This window comes from Pseudorasbora parva, chromosome 2, assembly GCF_024679245.1.
Source record: "Pseudorasbora parva isolate DD20220531a chromosome 2, ASM2467924v1, whole genome shotgun sequence".
In the NCBI taxonomy this organism is placed as follows: domain Eukaryota; kingdom Metazoa; phylum Chordata; class Actinopteri; order Cypriniformes; family Gobionidae; genus Pseudorasbora; species Pseudorasbora parva.
This window is the reverse complement of record NC_090173.1, coordinates 12847586-12869213: the sequence shown is the minus strand read 5'-3', so window position 1 is coordinate 12869213 and position 21628 is coordinate 12847586. Positions and strand designations below refer to the sequence as shown.

At 37.3% G+C, this 21628-nt stretch overlaps 1 protein-coding gene across 1 annotated transcript in view; it reads left to right on the top strand.

Moving 5' to 3' along the window:
- Positions 1 to 1614: 1614 nt before the first annotated feature.
- The window catches only part of LOC137048655 (polymeric immunoglobulin receptor-like), a gene marked incomplete at its 3' end in the record, with an annotated part of 145601 nt that continues 125587 nt past the window's right edge, over positions 1615 to 21628 (top strand). The window contains exons 1-3 of the mRNA XM_067426857.1: positions 1615 to 1730; positions 3221 to 3577; positions 3696 to 4052. Coding sequence (XP_067282958.1) covers positions 1679 to 1730; positions 3221 to 3577; positions 3696 to 4052 — 766 coding nt within the window. The remainder of the gene's footprint in view (positions 1731 to 3220; positions 3578 to 3695; positions 4053 to 21628) is intronic.

Below are 21628 nucleotides of genomic sequence, written 5' to 3'. Positions count from 1 at the left end.
CTGGAGATTGGGCTGGCCACTCCATAACATTAATTTTGTTGGTTTGGAACCAAGACTTTGCCCGTTTACTAGTGTGTTTTGGGTCATTGTCTTGTTGAAACAACCGTTTCAAGGGCATGTCCTCTTCAGCATAGGGCAACATGACCTCTTCAAGTATTTTAACATATGCAAACTGATCCATGATCCCTGGTATGCGATAAATAGGCCCAACACCATAGTAGGAGAAACATGCCCATATCATGATGCTTGCACCTCCATGCTTCACTGTCTTCACTGTGTACTGTGGCTTGAATTCAGAGTTTGGGGGTCGTCTCACAAACTGCCTGTGGCCCTTGGACCCAAAAAGAACAATTTTACTCTCATCAGTCCACAAAATGTTCCTCCATTTCTCTTTAGGCCAGTTGATGTGTTCTTTGGCAAATTGTAACCTCTTCTGCACATGCCTTTTTTTTAACAGAGGGACTTTGCGGGGGATTCTTGAAAATAGATTAGCTTCACACAGACGTCTTCTAACTGTCACAGTACTTACAGGTAACTCCAGACTGTCTTTGATCATCCTGGAGGTGATCATTGGCTGAGCCTTTGCCATTCTGGTTATTCTTCTCTCCATTTTGATGGTTGTCTTCCGTTTTCTTCCACGTCTCTCTGGTTTTGCTCTCCATTTTAAGGCATTTGAGATCATTTTAGCTGAGCAGCCTATCATTTTTTGCACCTCTTTATAGGTTTTCCCCTCTCTAATCAACTTTTTAATCAAAGTACGCTGTTCTTCTGAACAATGTTTTGAACGACCCATTTTCCTCAGCTTTCAAATGCATGTTCAACAAGTGTTGGCTTCATTCTTAAATAGGGGCCACCTGATTCACACCTGTTTCTTCACAAAATTGATGACCTCAGTGATTAAATGCCACACTGCAATTTTTTTTAACACACCCCTTTCAACTAATTTAACTAATTGCCCAATTGCACAGCCTTAAGAGCGTGCATATCATGAATGCTGGGTCTCATTTGTTTTCTGAGAATCTACTGAACCTACTGGTAACTTGTTTGCCACGTAGCAATAAAAAAAATACGAAAAACCTTGATTATTCTGGTTAGTCACATTGTACGGCTATTATTTTGAACAAGACTGTATGTATATTTCATAAGTGTACATGCATTACATTCAAACAATAATTCAATTCAAATATTATTATTTACATTGTATTGAAGTTTATTATTATTTTTCAATTTCTAAAGCAATGGTTTGATTGTATCTTACCTCTTTAACTTTTGCTTTATAAATGAATATTTTTTGTGAAGCGTTTCATTGTTTTACTGTTTACAAGCCTATCATGGGTTATTTAATGCCAAGTTCCCACTTTGACAACTTTTTAAACCTGAACCTGCTAATCACAGTCTTCAGGCTGAATAAAATCGTGTTAGGGCAAGTTTGAGCTAATTTCTGCTGGACATCGGCCCTCCAGGAGCAGGATTGGACACCCCAACTCATGTTCATTTCTTGATCTGTTAATAGTGTACAGTTTCTGATTACACCCATTGCAGATGTTTTCATTTTTTCATAGTGACGTTTTTCCATTTAATCAGAACTGGTTAATCAGGATTAGCTGCTGTTCAACAGAAGTCTTTCTCAGTCTCTAACTCTGACGGTCGAGAGAGATGATACTTATTTCAACTGATCATGGATCTGCTTACGTTTATATTTGTGGCTGCAGTTGCAGTTATATCTGATGGTATGTACATTGATTTTCTGTTTTAAGATGATTCTGAAGACAAGGCACATTAGTAATCATGTCCCATTTAAATCTATGCAGACTTACACTACTAGTGTCCATGGTTTGGGCTGAATTTATCTTGCTCATGGTCTTAAAGACCTTTGGGGTCTAAAGGCTTCTGCTTGAATGCTAGAATTTTTTTTTTTTTAAACTTTTCATAAATTTTATTTTAAATGCATGATTTGAAGCAGAAAATATCAAGTTTTAGCAGTTGAGCTTTCATCAGTTTTGTTGGTTGATTTTCTTGGGAGACGGTGATTTCCGTCCACAGCTGTTTTTATAATGTATTTTATTTAGTTTCTGATCATTAGTTTTATCTTTCCTGCATTTCTTATTCATAGGTCTTTGGTGTTTTTTGTCATATTGTACCAGCTAACAACTGTGATCTCTGTGACTCAAACCTCCTTCAAATCCATTATAAAAGTTATAGTTCACTGTAAAAAAAAAAAAAAAAGTTTTTCACAAAAAACTCATATTTTTGAGTTTTCTCAACATAAGGATGCAACATACTCTGCAAGAACAGAGAAAAAAGTTCTCGCTCCCAGGGCTACGAGAACAAAATGACATCATGTTGTTCTCCAGCCCTGGTTTGGGAGTTCTTGCAGCTTGTTCTCGACACATCGCCTGAGCAGAACTTTTTTCTTGCGGGTGTCTGAAGAACTATTGTGTGATTGGTCATACATTTAAAGTGGGCGTGGTTAAAGCAGAGAAACGCAGATGATCGGCACCTGCTTTTCTCGTGAAGTATGGATTGTACTGGCCAGAACGAAATTTTGCAGAGTATGTTCTAAGCTTTAGGGTCAATAGTTTTACAAACTTGATCTCAACTTTTTTCATATTAAATAGTTGAAAAAAACTTTAACTTTAAAAGCTGAATTTGTCATACAAAACATAAGTTGTATTTTGTGATCATCATTCTCTAAAACAGCACATATGTGGCTTCACAGAAAATGATCTGAACATCTTCCACTTTAATCTGTTTCAGATGTTACCGTTTTCTGTATTTAAGTAAATTTTAGTTATATAGCACTTTTCACAATGCACATGTTTTATAGCAGCTTTACAGAATTGGATGACGCTAATGTTTATAAAAATCTTAATGCCTAATTGTCCACATTTTTTATCAGTTTGGAGCTGGGCAATATGTTTAGTGAGATTTGATTTGATAAAAAGTATGTTTATGAGGAGCTGTGGTGTCTTGTTTCTCATGTTACATTTCCTGGTGACCTGATTTGACCAGCCATGCAACATTTTTTAAACAAAGAAAGTGAAAGTGCCTTGTTTGACATATGAACAGTTTTTAAAAGGAATAATTTTGACTTTTTTAGATTTGAAGATGAGCTGACAGATATGCTTGTTCATGTCAATGAAGATGATAATTATCAATCAATGTATCAATTTAATCTACGGGAAACTACACAAGTTTTTTTTCTTTTATTTGTTTTTAGGGTTCACTGTGCGCGGTCCCTCTGGTCCTCTGGTTGCTCCTCTGGGATCTTCAGTGGTTTTGTCCTGTTATGTTGATAAACCTTTACCAATGGAGGGTCTGGAGGTGGAATGGAGAAGAACAGACTCAGAGACCGAATCAGAGACTGTAGTTCATTTGTTTCTGGATGGTGAGAGTCGACCAGAGTCCCAGCATCAGGATTATCATGATAGAGCTCATTTCTTTACTGATCAGATTCAACATGGAAACTTCTCCCTCCGTCTGGACAATCTGAGAGCTGAAGATGAGGGAAAATACACATGTAAAGTTTACAGTGAGCAGGATTCTGGAGAGACTGAGGTTCAAATAAAAGATATTGGTAAGTGTGGATCACACAAGTTCTTTCTTTCATTTTTTTTTTTATATGATGTTACAGAAACTGGTCATTACTGAATTTACACTTCATGTTGTGATATTAACACTGTTTGTTCTTTCAGAGCGTCTGCTAGTATTAGGATCGAGTCGCTCCATATCTGCGTCTGTGGGTGAGGACGTCACTCTGAACTGCTCTGTAGACTCTCACATCACACCTGAACACATTGAAGAGCTTTCATGGGAGAAAACAGATGAAGATGAAGTTATTCTGGTTCTGCTCTACCAAAACAACAAGACTTTACCAGAGGCAGCACATGAGCGATACAGAGACAGAGTTGAGTTCTTCACTGATGAAATCCCCAAAGGAAACTTCTCTCTCAGACTGAAGAGTGTCAGAACTGAGGATAAAGGAGTTTACATGTGTCAAGTGTTTGCTGGAGGACTTTCAGCCAATGCAACTGTAGTTCTGGAGCAACTGGGTGAGTCAGAAATATGAAAATTATTCCATTGTTGGAGCTTTAACTAATACACGTTTAATTAAGTTATTTGTTTACGTTCAGTTGTACGTAAAGTAAATTAAGAATCCACGTTTTACAGCAAAGTGATTGAGGTAACACTTTACAATACACATACACTAATATGCATTAATTCATGTTTAACTTATGCACAGATAATCTTGAGTTAATGTATGATTTATGAAGGTCTAAGCCAGGGCTGTCCAAAGTCGGTCCTGGAGGGCCACTGTCCTGCAGAGTTTAGCTCCAGCTTGCCTCAACACACCTGCTGGAAGTTTCTAGTATGCCTAGTAAGACTGTGATTAACTGTTTTAGCTGTTTTAATGGGGTTGGAGCTAAACTCTGCAGGACACTCCAGGAGCAGGATTGGACATGCCTGGTCTAAGCCGTTCATTAATGAATCAGCAACTAACATAGAGTCTATCTGATTAATATATCTGATTAGAATATCTGATCATATATTAATTGCTATTAATTAAATATCATCATTTACTAAATGTAATTTGCAGCATGAACTTTATTAAACAAAAACCAGAGAGCGTAATCCATCATAACGATAATTCAACACGAGAGAGGCAGCGTTACAGCGTGTCAAACACAAGCACCACCAGACAATGAGGAACTAAAACAGAGGGCATTATTTACCCATGAACTAATGGGAGAGGTGTGAAAAATCAATCAAACAATGAATAACCAATGATGCGTTCCACTTTTAAACATGCACTTGCGAACTGCCCTAAGCAATTCCCTTCAGGGGAATCCCTGCCTTGCCCTCCCTTCAAAATGGCGTTCCACTTCATGAAGTGGATGAGGGAAGTTTATATGAACAGACCCTCACTCTCGATTTTGACTGAGGGAGCGAGTCTACTTCATATATACCACAATGCAACATGATTGTTACGTCATAACATATCGCGTTTAATTTACCACACCACAAATAGCTCTGATATTTTAATTATTTTTTTAAAACATTTAAAACAACCCAAACGAATCTATATACCATTTAGAATGCATATAGCAATATAGCATCAAACAATTTCATAAAGGAAAAAAATAACTAATAAATCAAGCCCATTGCAAAGGTTCCGCCAGTAGTGGGCACTCATGCAACGTAAGCAATGACGCACATCCGAGTGAACGAGACAGAGGAAATTTAGCAAGTGAAGGGCATAATCAAAACAAACTGGAATGCAGCACATGACCAGGGCTGGAGTGGGGCCCATTTTTAGCCTGGGATTTTAAAATGTATATTGTCTTGATTACTTTTTTTTATTTGGAAGAGATGGTTGCCTCACAAAAATATTCACTTTAGCCTTCTGAGTTTTAAAAAACATCATCAGATTATTCAAAAAGTGTCCCATTATTTTGACAGAACATATACAAATAACATATAAACTTTTATTGTACAACTATAATCTGTTAAGTACAGTAGATGCAAATATGCGAAATTACTCTCTATGGGTATGGCCGTTTTAGAGAGAAAGAGCATGTGCTCTTTCTGCAAACTAAGTGACACGAGACAACGATACTTTTAATGCATAGCGTAAACTGATGCACTGATTTAAATACAATGTAAAGAGTAATTGTGTGATTAGTCTCGACTCATGCAATAGTATTAGGCTGTAGAAAGTTGGGAGAAGTCATTTGGTTCGCCTTACAGCAAACTCCCCAGTGTTGAATCAACTCTGCTCAGAGCACATATGGTCCCACTCTACAGAGTGTTAAAATTAATGAGATAATTGTGATTAATTAAGTGATGATTAAGCATTAGTGATGAACACCTGCTGCCAACAAGAAGGATCACTGAAGTAAAGAGAAAAAACAAGAACTACAACTGACTTCAGCCACAGCCTTATATAAAATCAACTGAAGATAAAAGAAGACTTTAAATTTTTTGAAGATCTCAGCAGAGGAGGATTAAACAACAGCATTACCAGCTTCACTTATTACTGACCAGGTTGACTTTTTTTCTGTCAGACGTCTACAAAAGCTCTTTTTAACAGTTAACATTAATGTTTAGTTGTTGATTTTGTATTGAAAAAGTTTGGTATAACTCAAAAAAACAAAACGGGCTTAACAATCTAAACATAAAAAAAAAAAAAAAACAGGTTCTCTTATAGACTACCTTACACAAAATGAATATTATCCGATCTTCAGTTCCCGCGGCATATGCTCATTTAAAGGTGCCTTAAAATCTTCTCCGGAGATCACATCAAAGCAAAAGATTCAAGATGCATTTTATTCAGCAGCTCATTTCAAATTCAAAGATCGCAATATGAGAGAGAGCGACCTAAGCACTGGTAAGACAATTTAGTCTTATAATTTTTTTTTGTGAAGATTATTGTGTTTTGTTTGACTTATTTTTGTGACTTATTTTAAGTTTCATTTACGGCCATTTGCGTGGGCTTGCTTTACTCATTTGCAGTGATATGTTTGCAGTAGCACCATGATATCTATCTGACTACAACATATAGCCCATAACACGCTCTCATACGTTTGTTTTTCAATCATTTGCCAGGAGTAAAATTTACACGTGGTTTAAACAACCAGATAGATTTACATTTGTCGGGTTTCGTCTGAAATGCTTTCAGACCACCTTCTGAATTTGTTTGTTTGAGTGATCAGAATTAAATAGGCTACATCTCGAAAGGCTCTCGGAAGGCATTTAAGGCTTACTCCTGGTCATTTCATCAGAGAGATACCTGGTCAGAGAAAACGAATAAAGGAACCAGTTGTAAAAAGGCCATAACTCTAGCAGCTGTGCTAGAGAAACGGACTCTATAATCCTGCGCGAGCCATGTCTTAAAATGTCATGTCTTGTCGCGTAAGCTATCATGGTCTCATGTTGTTTCCACCAGCGCAGCACATCTCATTGTACATTTTAATTATTAAAATAAATATAAAACGAAGGAGAAGCCTAAAAAAAGGTGCGTAAAAAAGTAAGGGCTGTCGGGCTCAGGCATAAACGCAGGGCTCTAGTCAGGAGATACATTGTTCATGTTAGGCTACTGTTAAAAATGTACTTCCAATAAAATGAGCATTGCCAAAAACGGTTGTCATTTCTATGTTGAGGCGGCAGGGGTGTTGTCGGCAACTGCTAAATGTAACTAATAAAGTAACTTGTTATCTAACTTAGCTACTTTTAAAATCAAGTAATCTGTAAAGTAACTAAGTTACTTTTTAAAGGAGTAATCAGTAATCAGATTACTTTTTCAAAGTAACTGTGGCAACACTGATAATTACATAAATATATAAACACAACAGTACAAGGTGAATTAAGTTAAATGGGCATGGATTACACAGCATACATCTTTTTTCTGATTTCAGAATGCACATTAACATTTGTAATCCATATGCTGAAGTGTCTCGATCGTCTACCTGCTGAGGCTTAACCTTTGTTTTATTTATTTTTAACATTAATTCAGTTAAATTTCAGACATGCACAAAGTATTTGCAGTTTAATAAATATAAATAAATGCCACACACACATCATGTTCTCACATGGTGAAAAATACATCGCAAGGCAAAGAGGACACTGAACAAAAGATGAAAAATCGAGATTTATTATATTTTTTTTCTGGTAAAAAAAGAAGATTTTCTCATCTAATGTAAGCGTTTCAGTTAAAATTGTTAAAAAATGTTTTTCTCTCATGGATATTCTACAAGTTCTACTTGTAGAAAAATCTACTTGAATATTAAAATGGATGACATTTTTAAAGTGTGTAGTTTCTTGATGAATTTGACAGTTTGAGAAACCACCTAAGCAGAGTTCAGGTAAAGTCAGTTTTGTCATTTGGCAATATGCAAGGTTGATTAGATGGGTCTAATGGGTTTTATTGACAAATAAATGCATACTAAAACAATGTGTCAACAGTTATGTAGTTTGGTTTTATTATATTCATTGTAAAGTACTCTTGGAGTAAAGAGTAAATTCAGTGTAAAAAAATAAATGCAACATTTTGATAATTAATAAATTAAATTCACTTTTAAATTTAGTACACACAGCATTTGTTTAGTTAAATTTAATATACATTTTTAAATGTAATTATTCAGTGGTCTTTTGTTAAATCTAATATTTCAAATATATCTACTATTTTTTTTTTTACATAATTACTGTTGTTGTTTTATAATTTTATATACAAAATGTTATTTCTCATAAAATAATTGAGTTATTCAGATTTACTTTAATTCATACAATATATGTAATTGATTTCACAGCTTTAAAAAGTCTTGAGTGGAAAAATCGAGTAAATCATATTAGTTAAACCTTTTAGTGTATATTGATCATAAATATATGGAAATATAATACACAAATATGTATAATGACAGGTACAACGTAAACACTTTATCACTACCAGAACTGTGTGTGTGTGTGTGTGTGTGTGTGTGTGTGTGTGTGTGTGTGATAAACACAATACATATTTTCACAAAAAAAATGTTTATTTTTTATGGTAATACAGAAATTGACCCCATAATCCCTGTGTTCAGTAACTTATGTCTGTGTTTCACAGGTTTCTCTGCTCTACACATAATGGTGTTGATTCTCTCTATTGCTGCTTCTGGATCTGCACTTCTGCTCTGCTACCTGATCTTCTGCATATCACATTATGGTACAAATCTTCTTGTTTGCTGTAGTCCATTTGGGACTTGAAGATTAAGAGAAAGTAGAAAAGACAAGCGACAAATGTTAATAATGAAAGAATAGTCTAAACAGAACAGGTGCTGAGGAGTTCTGATTCACAATCATAAAATCCAAACAAATAATGTAACATTGTGCTATTTATTACTTACTACTAAATGCCTTAAAACTCGTTCAAAACACTGATGGCACAAACCTCACAAACATTGGCAAACCCAAAATCTGTAGTGCATGTAAAGTTGTGCCATTATTTGCCAATATTAAAGGAACTGTATGCAAGAAATATATTTCAATTAATAATAAAATGGCCCTGATATGTCACTAGACATTAAGAAATTATGTTAATTTCAAATACTTATATCACTGATGTAATGGCAGAATAATTAACTCTGTCGCTTCACTGAATAAGAGACAAACATTAGCCAATTATAATTATAAAGGTTTATTTAATAAAAAAGTTTCTTGCAAGAAAGAGGCACGGTTGATGCAACCACAAGGCCACACCAAGCGTACACTGAAGTCATAACAGAAATCACAATCTCTTATACTGTTGGCAGCATCCTCCCCTCTCAGTACATTTCCATACAGGCCGTTGTTTAAGTCAGGATGTCACGTAGCCCATGTATAGCTCATAGTAAACGTATATGTCAAGTACTGCATATCTCACACCATGGGAAGGTAAACATATGGCTATACCAAGATTTGCATTTTGCCACAACACTGGCAACAGTAGTCCGGACAGGATATTGTCATTTAAAAGTTGTTGTTGTTGTAGGCATGTTGTGTTTTGGTCTAAAGCTCCACCCTCCACCTATGGACCGATCACCTGCTCCTCTCCCTCTGCTGACTTTACTACCCTGCTGATATATTTACCTCGAATCTGTTATAAAAACATGTTAAGAGATTATAGACCTCGTAATCATATGAAAATTGTGTATAAGCACTCATAAAATTCTAACATAGTAGAGATTATAAAAAGAAAGAAATTAGGCTAAGTATTGAAACCGCCAGTAGGGGGCAGCGATTCACTGTTTAAATGAGTGAGCCACTAAAATCGTTCATTCATCCAATTCGTTCAAAAGTCAGATTGATTTAGGAAGAAAACAAACACCGATGTGAATACTTTTGTCAGTGATAATTACAGACACTATTGAAAAATGAACTAGAAAAACAGTCAGCTGTTTTGGTAACTTTTACTGATAGTTATAGCTAAATACATTGAAATAGATGAGCTAGCGAAACATATGATGTCATGTGTACTTAGATATTACACAATATTCTCATACCTCATTCTCAGTAGGCTACACGCTTAATTTTTTTGCATCCCTCTCTGACCAGCAACTAAGTCCGCTGTGCTTCTCTTCATTTTTGCCGCTAACGTTACCAGTGTCTCTCCCATTCAAACGCCACTTGCGTTGTTTTGGTGAAAGTTCGACTCGCTGGTTGGGCGTTACCAATCGGTTCAATGGAGGGGGATTATTTTTGTCTGATTTATTCTGACAGTCATATTTAATTAGGAACAAAATTATTGTTACAAAATAAATTAATTCTACATATTTTTCATTTGATCTACTGTGATTTTCATGTTGAAATATTGGGGGGGGGGATTTACAATGAATTAAATGCCATTCACTGCTATTAATTTCATGGCAGGTCAGGCAAAGAGAGATATGGAGGAGTGGATTTATATATGCAGCTTTAACCTTAATTAACAAAATGACAAAGAAAACAACTGGACTGGGCTAATTAGAGAAGACAGAACACAACAACTTCACAGCAACGTAAAGACAATACTTGAACAAAGAACTGAGGGAACTAAAAGCACACTGTATACATAAGCTGCTTTTCCACACTCGGGCTGAACGGTTCTTAGAACGGTTCCAGTTGTGTTTCCACTTGAGAGTGGCACAATAAGAAACCATTCTCGTCCTGGAATTCGACAACTGTGCTGAATCGTCCTGGTAGAATCCGTGAAGTGACGTCGCCACTCAGGATTGGTCACTTGCCTGTTGCCTGGCTACCAGTTTCTCTGTAGCTAAGCGCTTTATTTGAGCCATAAATAATAACATTAAAATAAATATCTGAGCATCCTCCATCAGCCTTTATGTACATCTCATATCGTTAGTGAACCATTGTTTTACCAAGGCGACAACAAAATCTTTTGTATTACATTCCAAAGAGTGGCTGTTATCAACCCCACAGTGGAAAATAAAACCAGAACCGTACCAGCTGGCCTGGATCGACACAGAATGAGAACCATTCAGCCTGATGATGGAAAAGCAGCTATAAGCAAACAAAGAACTAAACAAGAGACAGTGAATGAAATCAAATAACCAATGAGTAACTATGGAAACAAACTAACTAGAACAAAGGAAACAACACAGGAAAACAAATTAAAGGAAATAAAACTGAAACTAAGACTGAATGTCACAATTACATTTTTATTTAGCTTTGGAGCATTTCTCTAATCATACTTAAAATTTCTCAATACCATTTGTAAAAAAATAAATACAAAAATCACACAATGGATTACTACAAAAGCCTGTATTTTGCTCAAAATTATTTATGTCGATTAAGATAGTGCCATCAGAATGATAAATCCTTGTCAATAACAGTGTACTCTGTCAGTATAACAGTATAACAATAACAGTACTCTGGCGTAAACTATGGCTTTGGTTATGTCATATCAGTTTCAACAGTACAATCTACACATTACTCGAAGTGGGATATTGATTGCAAGAGACTGTCTCACTGTCTTACGCTCAACGTTTCACATGCCTGGTAGCTTACAGATAGAATTGCTTGTCCTTCTCATAGGGGACCTAGCGTTTCATTTGGGGCTCAGGCAGAGGACAGATGTGAATTGCTGCATCGGAGAGATGGCTGTTATGAGCTGGAAATGAAGATAATGCTGAGATTCCCATTGCAATAGTGTGTGCTCATGCTGAATCAGATTCAGAGTTGAAGGCCAGTGCCCGGTTGCATAAAACACCTTAAGTGAAAATTTCCCTTAAGATCGCCCTTAGGTTTCCCTTAAACTTAAGGGTGTTGCATAAAATAACCCTTAAGTATCACTTAAGGGTTTATTAAACTGAAACGTCATAAACCCTTAGAATTATCCTCAAATGTCTATTTTTCACTTAAGTAATCCCTTAAAAACCGTTAAGTGTTGCATAAAGCCCCTTAACTGTCATTTTCCTAAGTATAGTTTAAGGTTAAGAAAAGTTTACCTTAAGAGTTGACGAACATTAATGAGAAAAAAATAGCTGAGGTTATATATCCTGTTGAAGATGTAAATGTGCCAAAGTGAATTTTTCGCGATAGGGAGAATCCTCTGGACCATCTTAGCGATGAAAAACTGCTTCGCGAATATAGATTTGATCGCCGCGGGATATATGAGATCGCTAACAAACTGGAAGGCGATCTTGATCATGTTACCCAGCGCAACCACTCACTACCCTCTGTGTTACAGTTGCTTATAGCACTTCGGTTCTTTGCAACTGGGAGTTTCCAGTCTGTAGTGGGAGATGTTTTCCATGTTCATAAATCGTCAGTTAGTAGAGTTATTCACCGGGTTGCAGGGACTCTCTGCCGTCATTTAAGCCAAACTGTGACATTTCCATCGCGTGTTGAACTGGATGCCATTCAAACCTCTTTTTTTCGGAAAGCGGGGTTTCCTCGAATAAGTGTTGTAATCGATGGCACACATGTCAGAATTCAGCAGGCTCCCCGCACGCATGAAGATCAGCAGTATGTTAACAGAAAAAATTACCATTCTGTTAATGTGCAGCTAGTGTGACCATGTGTGCAGAATTAGAAATTAAATATTTTATCAATCTATTAAAATGTATTTTGACTTGTTGATACTTATGGTCATCGTTTGATCTTATGAAAGATACAACAATGCGTTGACACACACACGGTCTATAATTGAGAGGACGATCGGACAGCTCAAACGCAGATTTCACAGTCTCCACAACGAGCTGCGCATCTGCAGAATTATTGTCGCCAGCGTTGTTCTTTTTAACATGTCAAAGATGTATTGTGAAGAGGGAGATGATGTCGAAGAAGAGGCTCAAGAAGCAGAAGCAGAAGAGGCTCATGAAGAAAATTAACAAGATTTTCAACGGGCTGGATTTGTTGTCAGAGATGCCATCGTAAATGCATTCTTTAATTAGTTTAGCTAGTAGCCTATGGACAATAGTCATAAATATAAATAAATGAAATATAAATAAATAAATCATAAATAAATACAAAACCTGTCAGATCTGTCATAAAAAAATATTCGTCAATTGATGTGCATTTTATTTTTCCTTCACTTTGTAGCTGCATTAGTTTGTTATTAAGAATGAAGTTGTAAAGGTCTTGATTTTCCTTCTCCTTTTTAAGTTTTTCGATCTCTAATTGCAGTTTTGTCTTCTGTAGGACGTCTCTTTGCAGTTCTAGCACTTCTTCTCTTGTCGCGGCTGGAGAGGATATTTGCGTCTTTCTGCAATTCACAAGTGTTTTGAAGGAATAATGAAAAAAATCTAAAAATTACATCGAGGCTGTTCTAAGTAAAATTAACAATAGACTAAAATATTTGTTAACAAAGAAGCAATAAAACCTCACTTTGCTGCATGATTTGGCGTGCTGCTGGCGCTCTGCCGGTGTTGAAGCTGATTTTTGCTGAGAAGGTCTAACGTGTGAAACAAATAACGTTACCAAGCATATTTTATTTTGTCGTGATCTTCAAATCGTTTATCCTCAGCAGTGATCATTTTTATGTGATTTAAGACAATAACGTTCTCTCACTCCGTGTAATATTCCTCTTGTTGAATCTCAGCTTCAGTCTCTAGCCCGCCAGCGTAGCGTGTCTATGGCAACAGTAGAATTTTATAACGGTAAAACCTGGGTCGCAGTCGTGAAACACTTAGCGGCGTCCCTTACCTAAGAGAACCGTTTAAGGGATTATATGCAACACCCTTAAATCATTCCCTTAGATAAGGGGAAATCACGCCTTAAGTATCATACTTAAGGGAAAAACTTAAGGTGTTTTATGCAACCGGGCACAGGCTTTCCCAGGTGGCTGAGGAGTTATGCAATACTTTGCCCGTCCCTGTGCCTTTTTCCTGGATTGGTTCCAAAATATGGAACACCTCCCTTTTTTCCCTTCTACTACCTCCAATAGTGGGGTGGCAGTGCCACTAGTGTTGCTTTCGTCAAACAAAAATTATGACGAAATATCGTCGTCAACGAACCTTTATCACGTGACAAAAACAAGATGAGACGAAACGTAAATGCTGGTCATGTGACGATGATTATAATTAAATGTATAATGCAATATTGTTGATGAATAAAAACAAGATTAAATGTGGTTTACAAAATAAAAAATATGCTAAAATAGCCCTTCATTTTCATTGACCAAAACGAGACAAAATGTTATAATGTTATTGAGTCTCGTTTAGTGGCGTTATTGTTATTATTTTGCAGTATTTCTGTCTCACTTCAGGGGCTGCATCAGGTCGCACTGCGCAGACGCAGGCGACGTCACTCTCTTCAAGCCCCACTCGCGGGCGCGGCATTATTTAGAACTAGAAGATTCAACTGCAGTGAGTGAGTTAGAGTAAACAACAACAAACAAAGTTAAGTCTGACCGATGGGGAAGAGAAAGGGACCGATGTTGGAAAGATGGCCGGCCAGTTGGGGTTCGTCTTTAGCCCTATTTGGACGGTTATTGTTACTCGTGGGGTCGTAATATATTTTCATCTTTGAGGGGCTAGTCTGTGATTTTTTTTTTTTGCCGTCTGAATCCAGAATGTCAGTGTTTTTCTCCCACCACCTGCGTAAAAATCCCCATCCAAATTACCTACTATTTTTAGACAAACACCATGGATGTGTGGTAATTTAATTGCCGTCCGAATCCACATCTCTGAGTTTTCAAGAATATATCACTTCAAATGTAACTGTTTATATCCTTTTTGACCCCTGCAGAGCACCGTACAGTTGTACTTCACTGTAATTTGGATGCATTTTAAAGATCTAGAGTTTTATTGTTGAAATGCTGGCATGTATTTACAAGAGCAATACATTTCATCACTGCTCAAAAAATAAAAAGAAGAAAAGCATGTAAACTTTTGAAATGGGCCGTTATTACCACAGCAATGTGTTAAAATAAGCAAGCAGCATTTTGTTTACCTCATGTAAATGAGTATTAACTTATTTCCTCTTATTTCCATGTGGAATAAAATTACATCCTTTATGCACGACTTTTATCACTGAGTTGGCATCCACATTTATTTTAACGGACGTCCACATGAGAAACAATTACCGTCCAAATACGGCTTAAAGGAGAAAAAGAAGAAACGACATTTGGAAAAACTTTCATTACATAAAAGTGGAAAACAGAATGTTTTGTGGAAGTATTAGGTATTTATACTATATTGATTGGGTTAAATAGAATTCCATTACTAAAAAGAGACTAAAATACAGTTTTCATTGACTGAAACTACACTAAAATGTCATCAATTTTCGTCAACTAGTCATGGACTAGTCATAATAGTCATGGATAATTCTGACTAAAATAAGACTAAAATGCTCAGACTTTGTCGACTGAAACTTGACTAGACTGAAAAGAGTATGAACATGACTAAAACTAATAAAAACTAAAATAAAAGCTTGACACAAAGACTAGACTAAAACTAAAATTAAAACTGGCCAAAAAACAACACTTTTTGCCACTTGCAGGCCACCTCGGCCCTGCACTCTTAACAGATGAGGGTAGTTCTGAGCTTGGGTTGAGCTGCGTACAGTGACTGACTGTATTTAAAGTCACAGCACTGGCCCTCACCCAGACGAAGTCCACTTTGGTGGTCAAGAAGCGCCCACCTGGCTAAACCTTGCAGAAGTCTGAAACAAAGTACACATTCTTGATGCTCCACAAGGTAGGCTTTTTTGGCAACACTGTTGATGATTGTGCCCAGCAGTGTTCCCCAGTTCAGAAGCAGGCTGAGGTGGTTAAGAGCTTTCCTGACGTGATTAGGGTCACTCTTGGGCTGCCCCTCAATCTACTCGTTCCCAATGGCTTTGGTCCCTGAGATAAAAAACAACAACAAAAAAACTGGGACAGCCAGCTCTACTGGCGTCGAGCTTGCCGCTCTTGTTCCCCTCCCCATAAGAGGGTGAGAATAACAGTGAGTGACGCGATTCATCGCCACTCTTGTTCTCCTCTTTTTTTAGAGGAGCGAAGACGACAGTGCGCAACACTATGCCTCATGCTTTTTGTGTTAGTTTCAGCCCGACGCAGTTATTTGGGGTATTCTATAGCTCTTCATCAAAACTTTCAACACAGAGCCCACCTCAGATTGTTTTAATCAATGCACACATCGTAAAAACAAATGAACAGTATCAGTTCCTAAATTCTGATTGGGTGGGCAAGGCAGACATTTACACCCCTGCCCATGCATTAGATCCGGCCCCGGTTTCTTTCCATATATTCAGTGTCATTCCATTTACTCAAACTTCAAATTATAAATACAATAATTTCCTGCATGCCATATATATGGCTGCATGTATGTTATTAGAAATACAAAAAAGCTGTAATATTGTGAAATATTATTAAAATATAAAATAACTTTTTCTATTTGAATATATTTTAAAATGTGATTTATTCCTGTGATGCAAAGCTGAATTTTGAGCATCATTACTTCACGTCTTCAGTGTCACATGATCCTTCAGAAATCATTCTAATATGAGGATTTACTGCTCAATAGACATTTATGATTATTATAAATGTTAAAACAGTTGTGTGTAAAAAGTTTTTTAGGACTCTTTGATGAACAGAAAGTTCAAAAGAACAGTATTTATTTAAAATAAAAAGCTTATTTATTTGCTTCATTCGCGTCTGGTGTGAACGCCCCATAACCGGTTAACATGGGTACAGAAAAAAATAACGACATACACACTGTAAATGGAGAATGTGTGAAACAGGCATAACGGAGCGAGCTGGAAATATTTAAATTATATTACCATTTAAATGTTTTCAGTCAGTAAGAATTTTATTTTATTTATCTTTTTGGGAAAGAACTTGAAAATGAATAAACACACACACACACCGAATAATGAATTGAAATTATTCGGGTTTAATGGTTTATTGAAACTTAAACCATTAAGATCAGTTGGATTAAATAATAGACAAATGTATTAAACTGAACGAGAAGAGATGCAAATCAAAAGTTTGATACGAAGAGCTTTATGAAAGGCAGTAACTGTGAATGAGACATTTATAAAGATGAAACACTTATTTTGTCTAGTGAACAGGATACTTTCTGGTTTTGTGTATTAATACAATTGAATGTTTGGGAAAAAAAGTGCACTTTTGATGATTCTGTTCTGATATTAGCACTGAGTTTTGAAAATGTTCACCTTTCTTGTGAAAATAGTACCAAAGTGAATTGAAAAAGAAACCCTGTATTGTATAGAATAGAAAGCAGTTAGTGTATTGCTTGTTTTTTGTACAGCGCTTTGAGAAGTTGCCTTTAAAGGCGCTTTATAAAATAAAGTTTATTATTATTATTATTATTATTAAAAGAACTTATTCTGACAGAAACAAGGATTTAAGCTTCATACAGTGCATCTGTTATCTTCTGCTAATCAGTGTTGCTGACGTTAAAGACTTGTAGAAGAAGTGACTAAAATGTTTTCTCTCCAAACCCAGCTCTGTGTGTTAGTTTATTTTTATTTATTTTTAAATATGTAAAATAAATCCCCCCTCAAGATACTTCACATTAGAAACAAACTGTCTTTTCATTTTCAGGGTTGACTGTGACATATTCTCAAGACAGACGTGTTCCTGCTGGGTCTTCAGTGATTCTGCGCTGTTATCATGTTAAACCTTTACCAATGGAGGATCTGAAGGTGGAATGGAGAAGAACAGACACTAAAGCTCTGGTTCATCTGTATCCAGATGGTGAGAGTCGACCAGAGTCCCAGCATCAGGATTATCATGATAGAGCTCATTTCTTTACTGATCAGATTCAACATGGAAACTTCTCCCTCCGTCTGGACAATCTGAGAGCTGAAGATAAGGGAAAATACACTTGTAAAGTTTACAGCAAACAGAGACCTGTGCTTTCAACTCAGATTACTTTGGGTAAGTGAATAGATGAATAAAAGCTGATGCAGTTTTAACCATTATATCAGTATATAATTGGTCTTGACAGACTTTGGCTTAAAGCAAGTTCAGTCATAAAATGTCAGAGTTTGTTATGCTAATACGCCCATCAAACATGCAGAGGGCCGAAAAGATGTTTCAGCACTTAAAGCATAATTTAAACAGATGGAGTTCATCATATGACCAATGAACACTTCCACTAATTTTTCACAAATACTGTATATTTATTATATCTTGTTGTTTTATTTTTATTTATTTTTTTGGGTGGGGTTGTTACGGAAGTGGGCGTGTTTCAGGGGCGTAGCCAGCGGACGGGCCTGACGGGCACAGGCCCGCCCACTATGATGACAGGCCCCCTCAGTTTATTATACAAATATAGTTTTTTAAATTATTTTAACAAAATTACAAAATTATTACATAATTTCATAATTAATAATAATACATAATTAATACATCTCAAATACTGGAATACATAAAATTAGTTTTTTACAGTCTATTTTTTATTTTATTTTTGCATGTGTATATTTTTTTATTTGATGTTTGATTGACAGCTGTGCTAGGCAATAGGCTGTCTCATGTAGCTCGCACCTGTGACTTCATGAAGTGTGTTTACCTAGCCTGTAATTTCTGTTGCTGTCTATGGTAATTTGCAGTTGTGTGATAGAGAAACAGCAGCGACGCAAAATTCGATAAAAATGACTTTTAAACAATCGTGTTGATGCGGGAGGGAGCCCATCCATCAGGCCGCAAGTAAAGACTTTTCAATTGCAAACGCAGGTTCATTCTTTAAAGGGTCATGAAACCCACCTGCTGCAGCGGTGTTTTTTCACACCTTCGATTTGAAAAAGCTTGTTAAAAGGGGAGTGATCGCAAATCATTCAGCTCTTCAAAGTTCAAACCAGCATAATTCAGTGAGAAATGAAAATAAATGTTATTCTGCGTGACGAAATATTTTGCAAACGTGATAAAACTATATTTGTCCAAATATGCACGCTGTTTGGCAAGATGAACAACGCGCCGATGTGATAAGAGAACGTGAACCACCCAACATGCGATGCAACAGAGATGTGTAATTCTAGATCGGGGTAAAAGCGAAGGGGTTTGAGGCTAGTCTCGACCGCGCATCTGAAGCAGAGCGACGCGTGCTGGGTTGCCGTGACGATCCGCGCTGTCTATCACTCGGCAGCTAAATCTATATTTGTCCAAATATGCAGCACGCTGTTTCACTAAGAGCCCGAACACATGCGGTTTAGTGCATGGCTGTGACGACAAATAAAACGGAGAGGACGTGGCTTTTGTTCATTAGCCTACAGATTACAGATGGGTTATTTTGCACTCCTGACATAGATAGTCAACGCTTGCAGGTTCGGCGTGCGATTCCTCAGGTGAATTTTACTTTACCGAGCCTTTGTAGCAAATGCTTCCACAGACGGCGCCGGTTACAGCTCGCTCGGCGCCCTTTACGTTACTTCGTATCAGCACAACGCCTAGCTTTCCTCCGTGACTTTTCCGCACGCTGCTTCCAAAACTTCCCCACCATATCTCTACAATAATGAGGGAAGACGAGCCTAACAGAAGTGACTGTCTCATGCATATTAACTAAATTATCTTGTATGCATACTAGAGCGCAGGTATTGGACTGAATGAGCTTTATGTCATGAATATATATCAAGAATCGCTCGGAGCGGTCGACGTCAGCATGTGCCCAGCAGCCCATACTTGGGCCGAAAAGGCCGCGCCGACGTCAGCATTTGTGACGTTGCTCCGACTAAGCTTTTCAAACCGGAAGACAGAAATCGCTCTGAAAAATGCAAAAATAACTATTTTCACATATTAATACCTTTAATGAGTACCCGTAGTGTTTTCAATGATGTGCAGCCTATACATATCTGTTTACATCTCAAAAAAGTGTTTTGGGGTTTCATGACCCTTTAAGACTGGGAACACACCATTTGATTCTGTCAATCCTGATAGTGTATGGGTAAGGTGCGTTGCACTAAGTTTTGACGTGATTCGAGCTGCGGTTCAAATCCGGCTTTTGCTGAACTCTATGTAGTTACTTCTCTCATAACATATCCAATCGGAAAGGTGTTTATAGTCAAATAAAGACGAACACATTCGAAAAGTGGAAATAAAGTGTCTAAAGTTTGCTCTAAAGTTTGTTGTATTGGTGTACTGTATTTAAACATTAGCATAATAAATGCAGTTGGCCTACTCCTCTTTCATCTCCTATCATGCAGATCAGATCAGATGAATCAAAGAAACAACAGCATACATGTCAGCGTAAGGGTCCACTCTTCAAAATGTATCCCACTTTTTAATCCACTTTTTAATCCAAAACAATGAAAAAATAGGGAAAAAAGCATGAGCGTTTTGAGTTAGAGTAATCAATCATGTCCATTTTAAATGAAATATATATTCTAGTAATTTTTCTGCCGATCTCCCCTTTACTTTGGACTCTTCCTCTCAAGTTTAACCCTCCCAGGTCTCTCTTCTTCAATCACAGGCTTATTGATGACACATCATATACAGGAAGCCCGTTACTGGCTCGCGAACTGTCAATGCCCATGGTTTTCGTTGTATAATGCCAATCAATGCCTTGCCAACAAAAGTTTGATTGATGGATGTAGTAAACAATCAAAACACATTATCTTGCGCAGCAGCATTTGTAAGAGTTTGTAAGCATTATTGGTGAATACCACTCGTGCCTAGTTTTCATGACACCTGCCAGATTACACACACACCTCAGCCGAGTGCTCTGGCGAGATCGGCGCGGCGCATCTTGGACATGGTAATGAGCTATGACGTGGTTCGGCGGCAACCAATTGTAATGTAGAAGTGCTCCACTTGAGAGAAATCCGGAGAACGCAGGCCTGTAAACTTTGGTTTTGACCACATTAGTTCCCAAGCCAGATAGAGGAGAAGCAGGTTTGCAGCGGTGTGAACGCACAGTAATGATATGACGAGGCAGAATTCAATTGCAAGTAAAACAGTCTTTGTTAGACAGAAGATTGCCGACAGAAACCAGAAGGCAGCAGAGTCCAGAGCGAAGATGGCAAGGACGCCTCAGGGATGCTGAGGACAGCCCAGACAGGTGAAGACGTTGACGATGGAACTCTGTAAAGAACACGAATCCACAGGAACAGGCAACGCAGGAACACAACAGGAACATGAGGGAGAACACACCGAAAATCTAACAATGCTCTGATAAAAACAAGGAGAATACAGAATGACTAAGCCAGAGCTTTCCCCGATCTTTTTTTGTCCTCGTTTCAAGAAATATCTGTGTCCACACGAGATCACCAAAACAGGCTCAAAACAAAACGATGTAGTATACCTGCCAGGCCAGTGTGTGGTGCTGTAATTATGCCACAGAAATACACTAAAAACAGAGCAGAAGAGTTGTGGCTAGCAGGGTTATAGCAGTGACAGGAGCTGAGGCAAAATTCACAATAAAATAACAATAAATATATTTGCTACTTAACAGATGTGTTTTATTAATGCATCCACCTTTCCCAACCCTAAACCTACACTTACAATAATATAGATACGGTAATGAAATGACACTATATTGGTGTACTCATGCCCAGTGCCTGTAGTTTTATCCCTCAACTCTTTCACTGTGCTCGACGTAGTGTGATGACATCACTGTTTCAGAAAATATACAGATTGGCTGTACACACGAAAACGCAAGATTGTCGCTTTCAGATTTATCCACTCTGGGACCCGGTTTCAGATTCATGCTTCCAA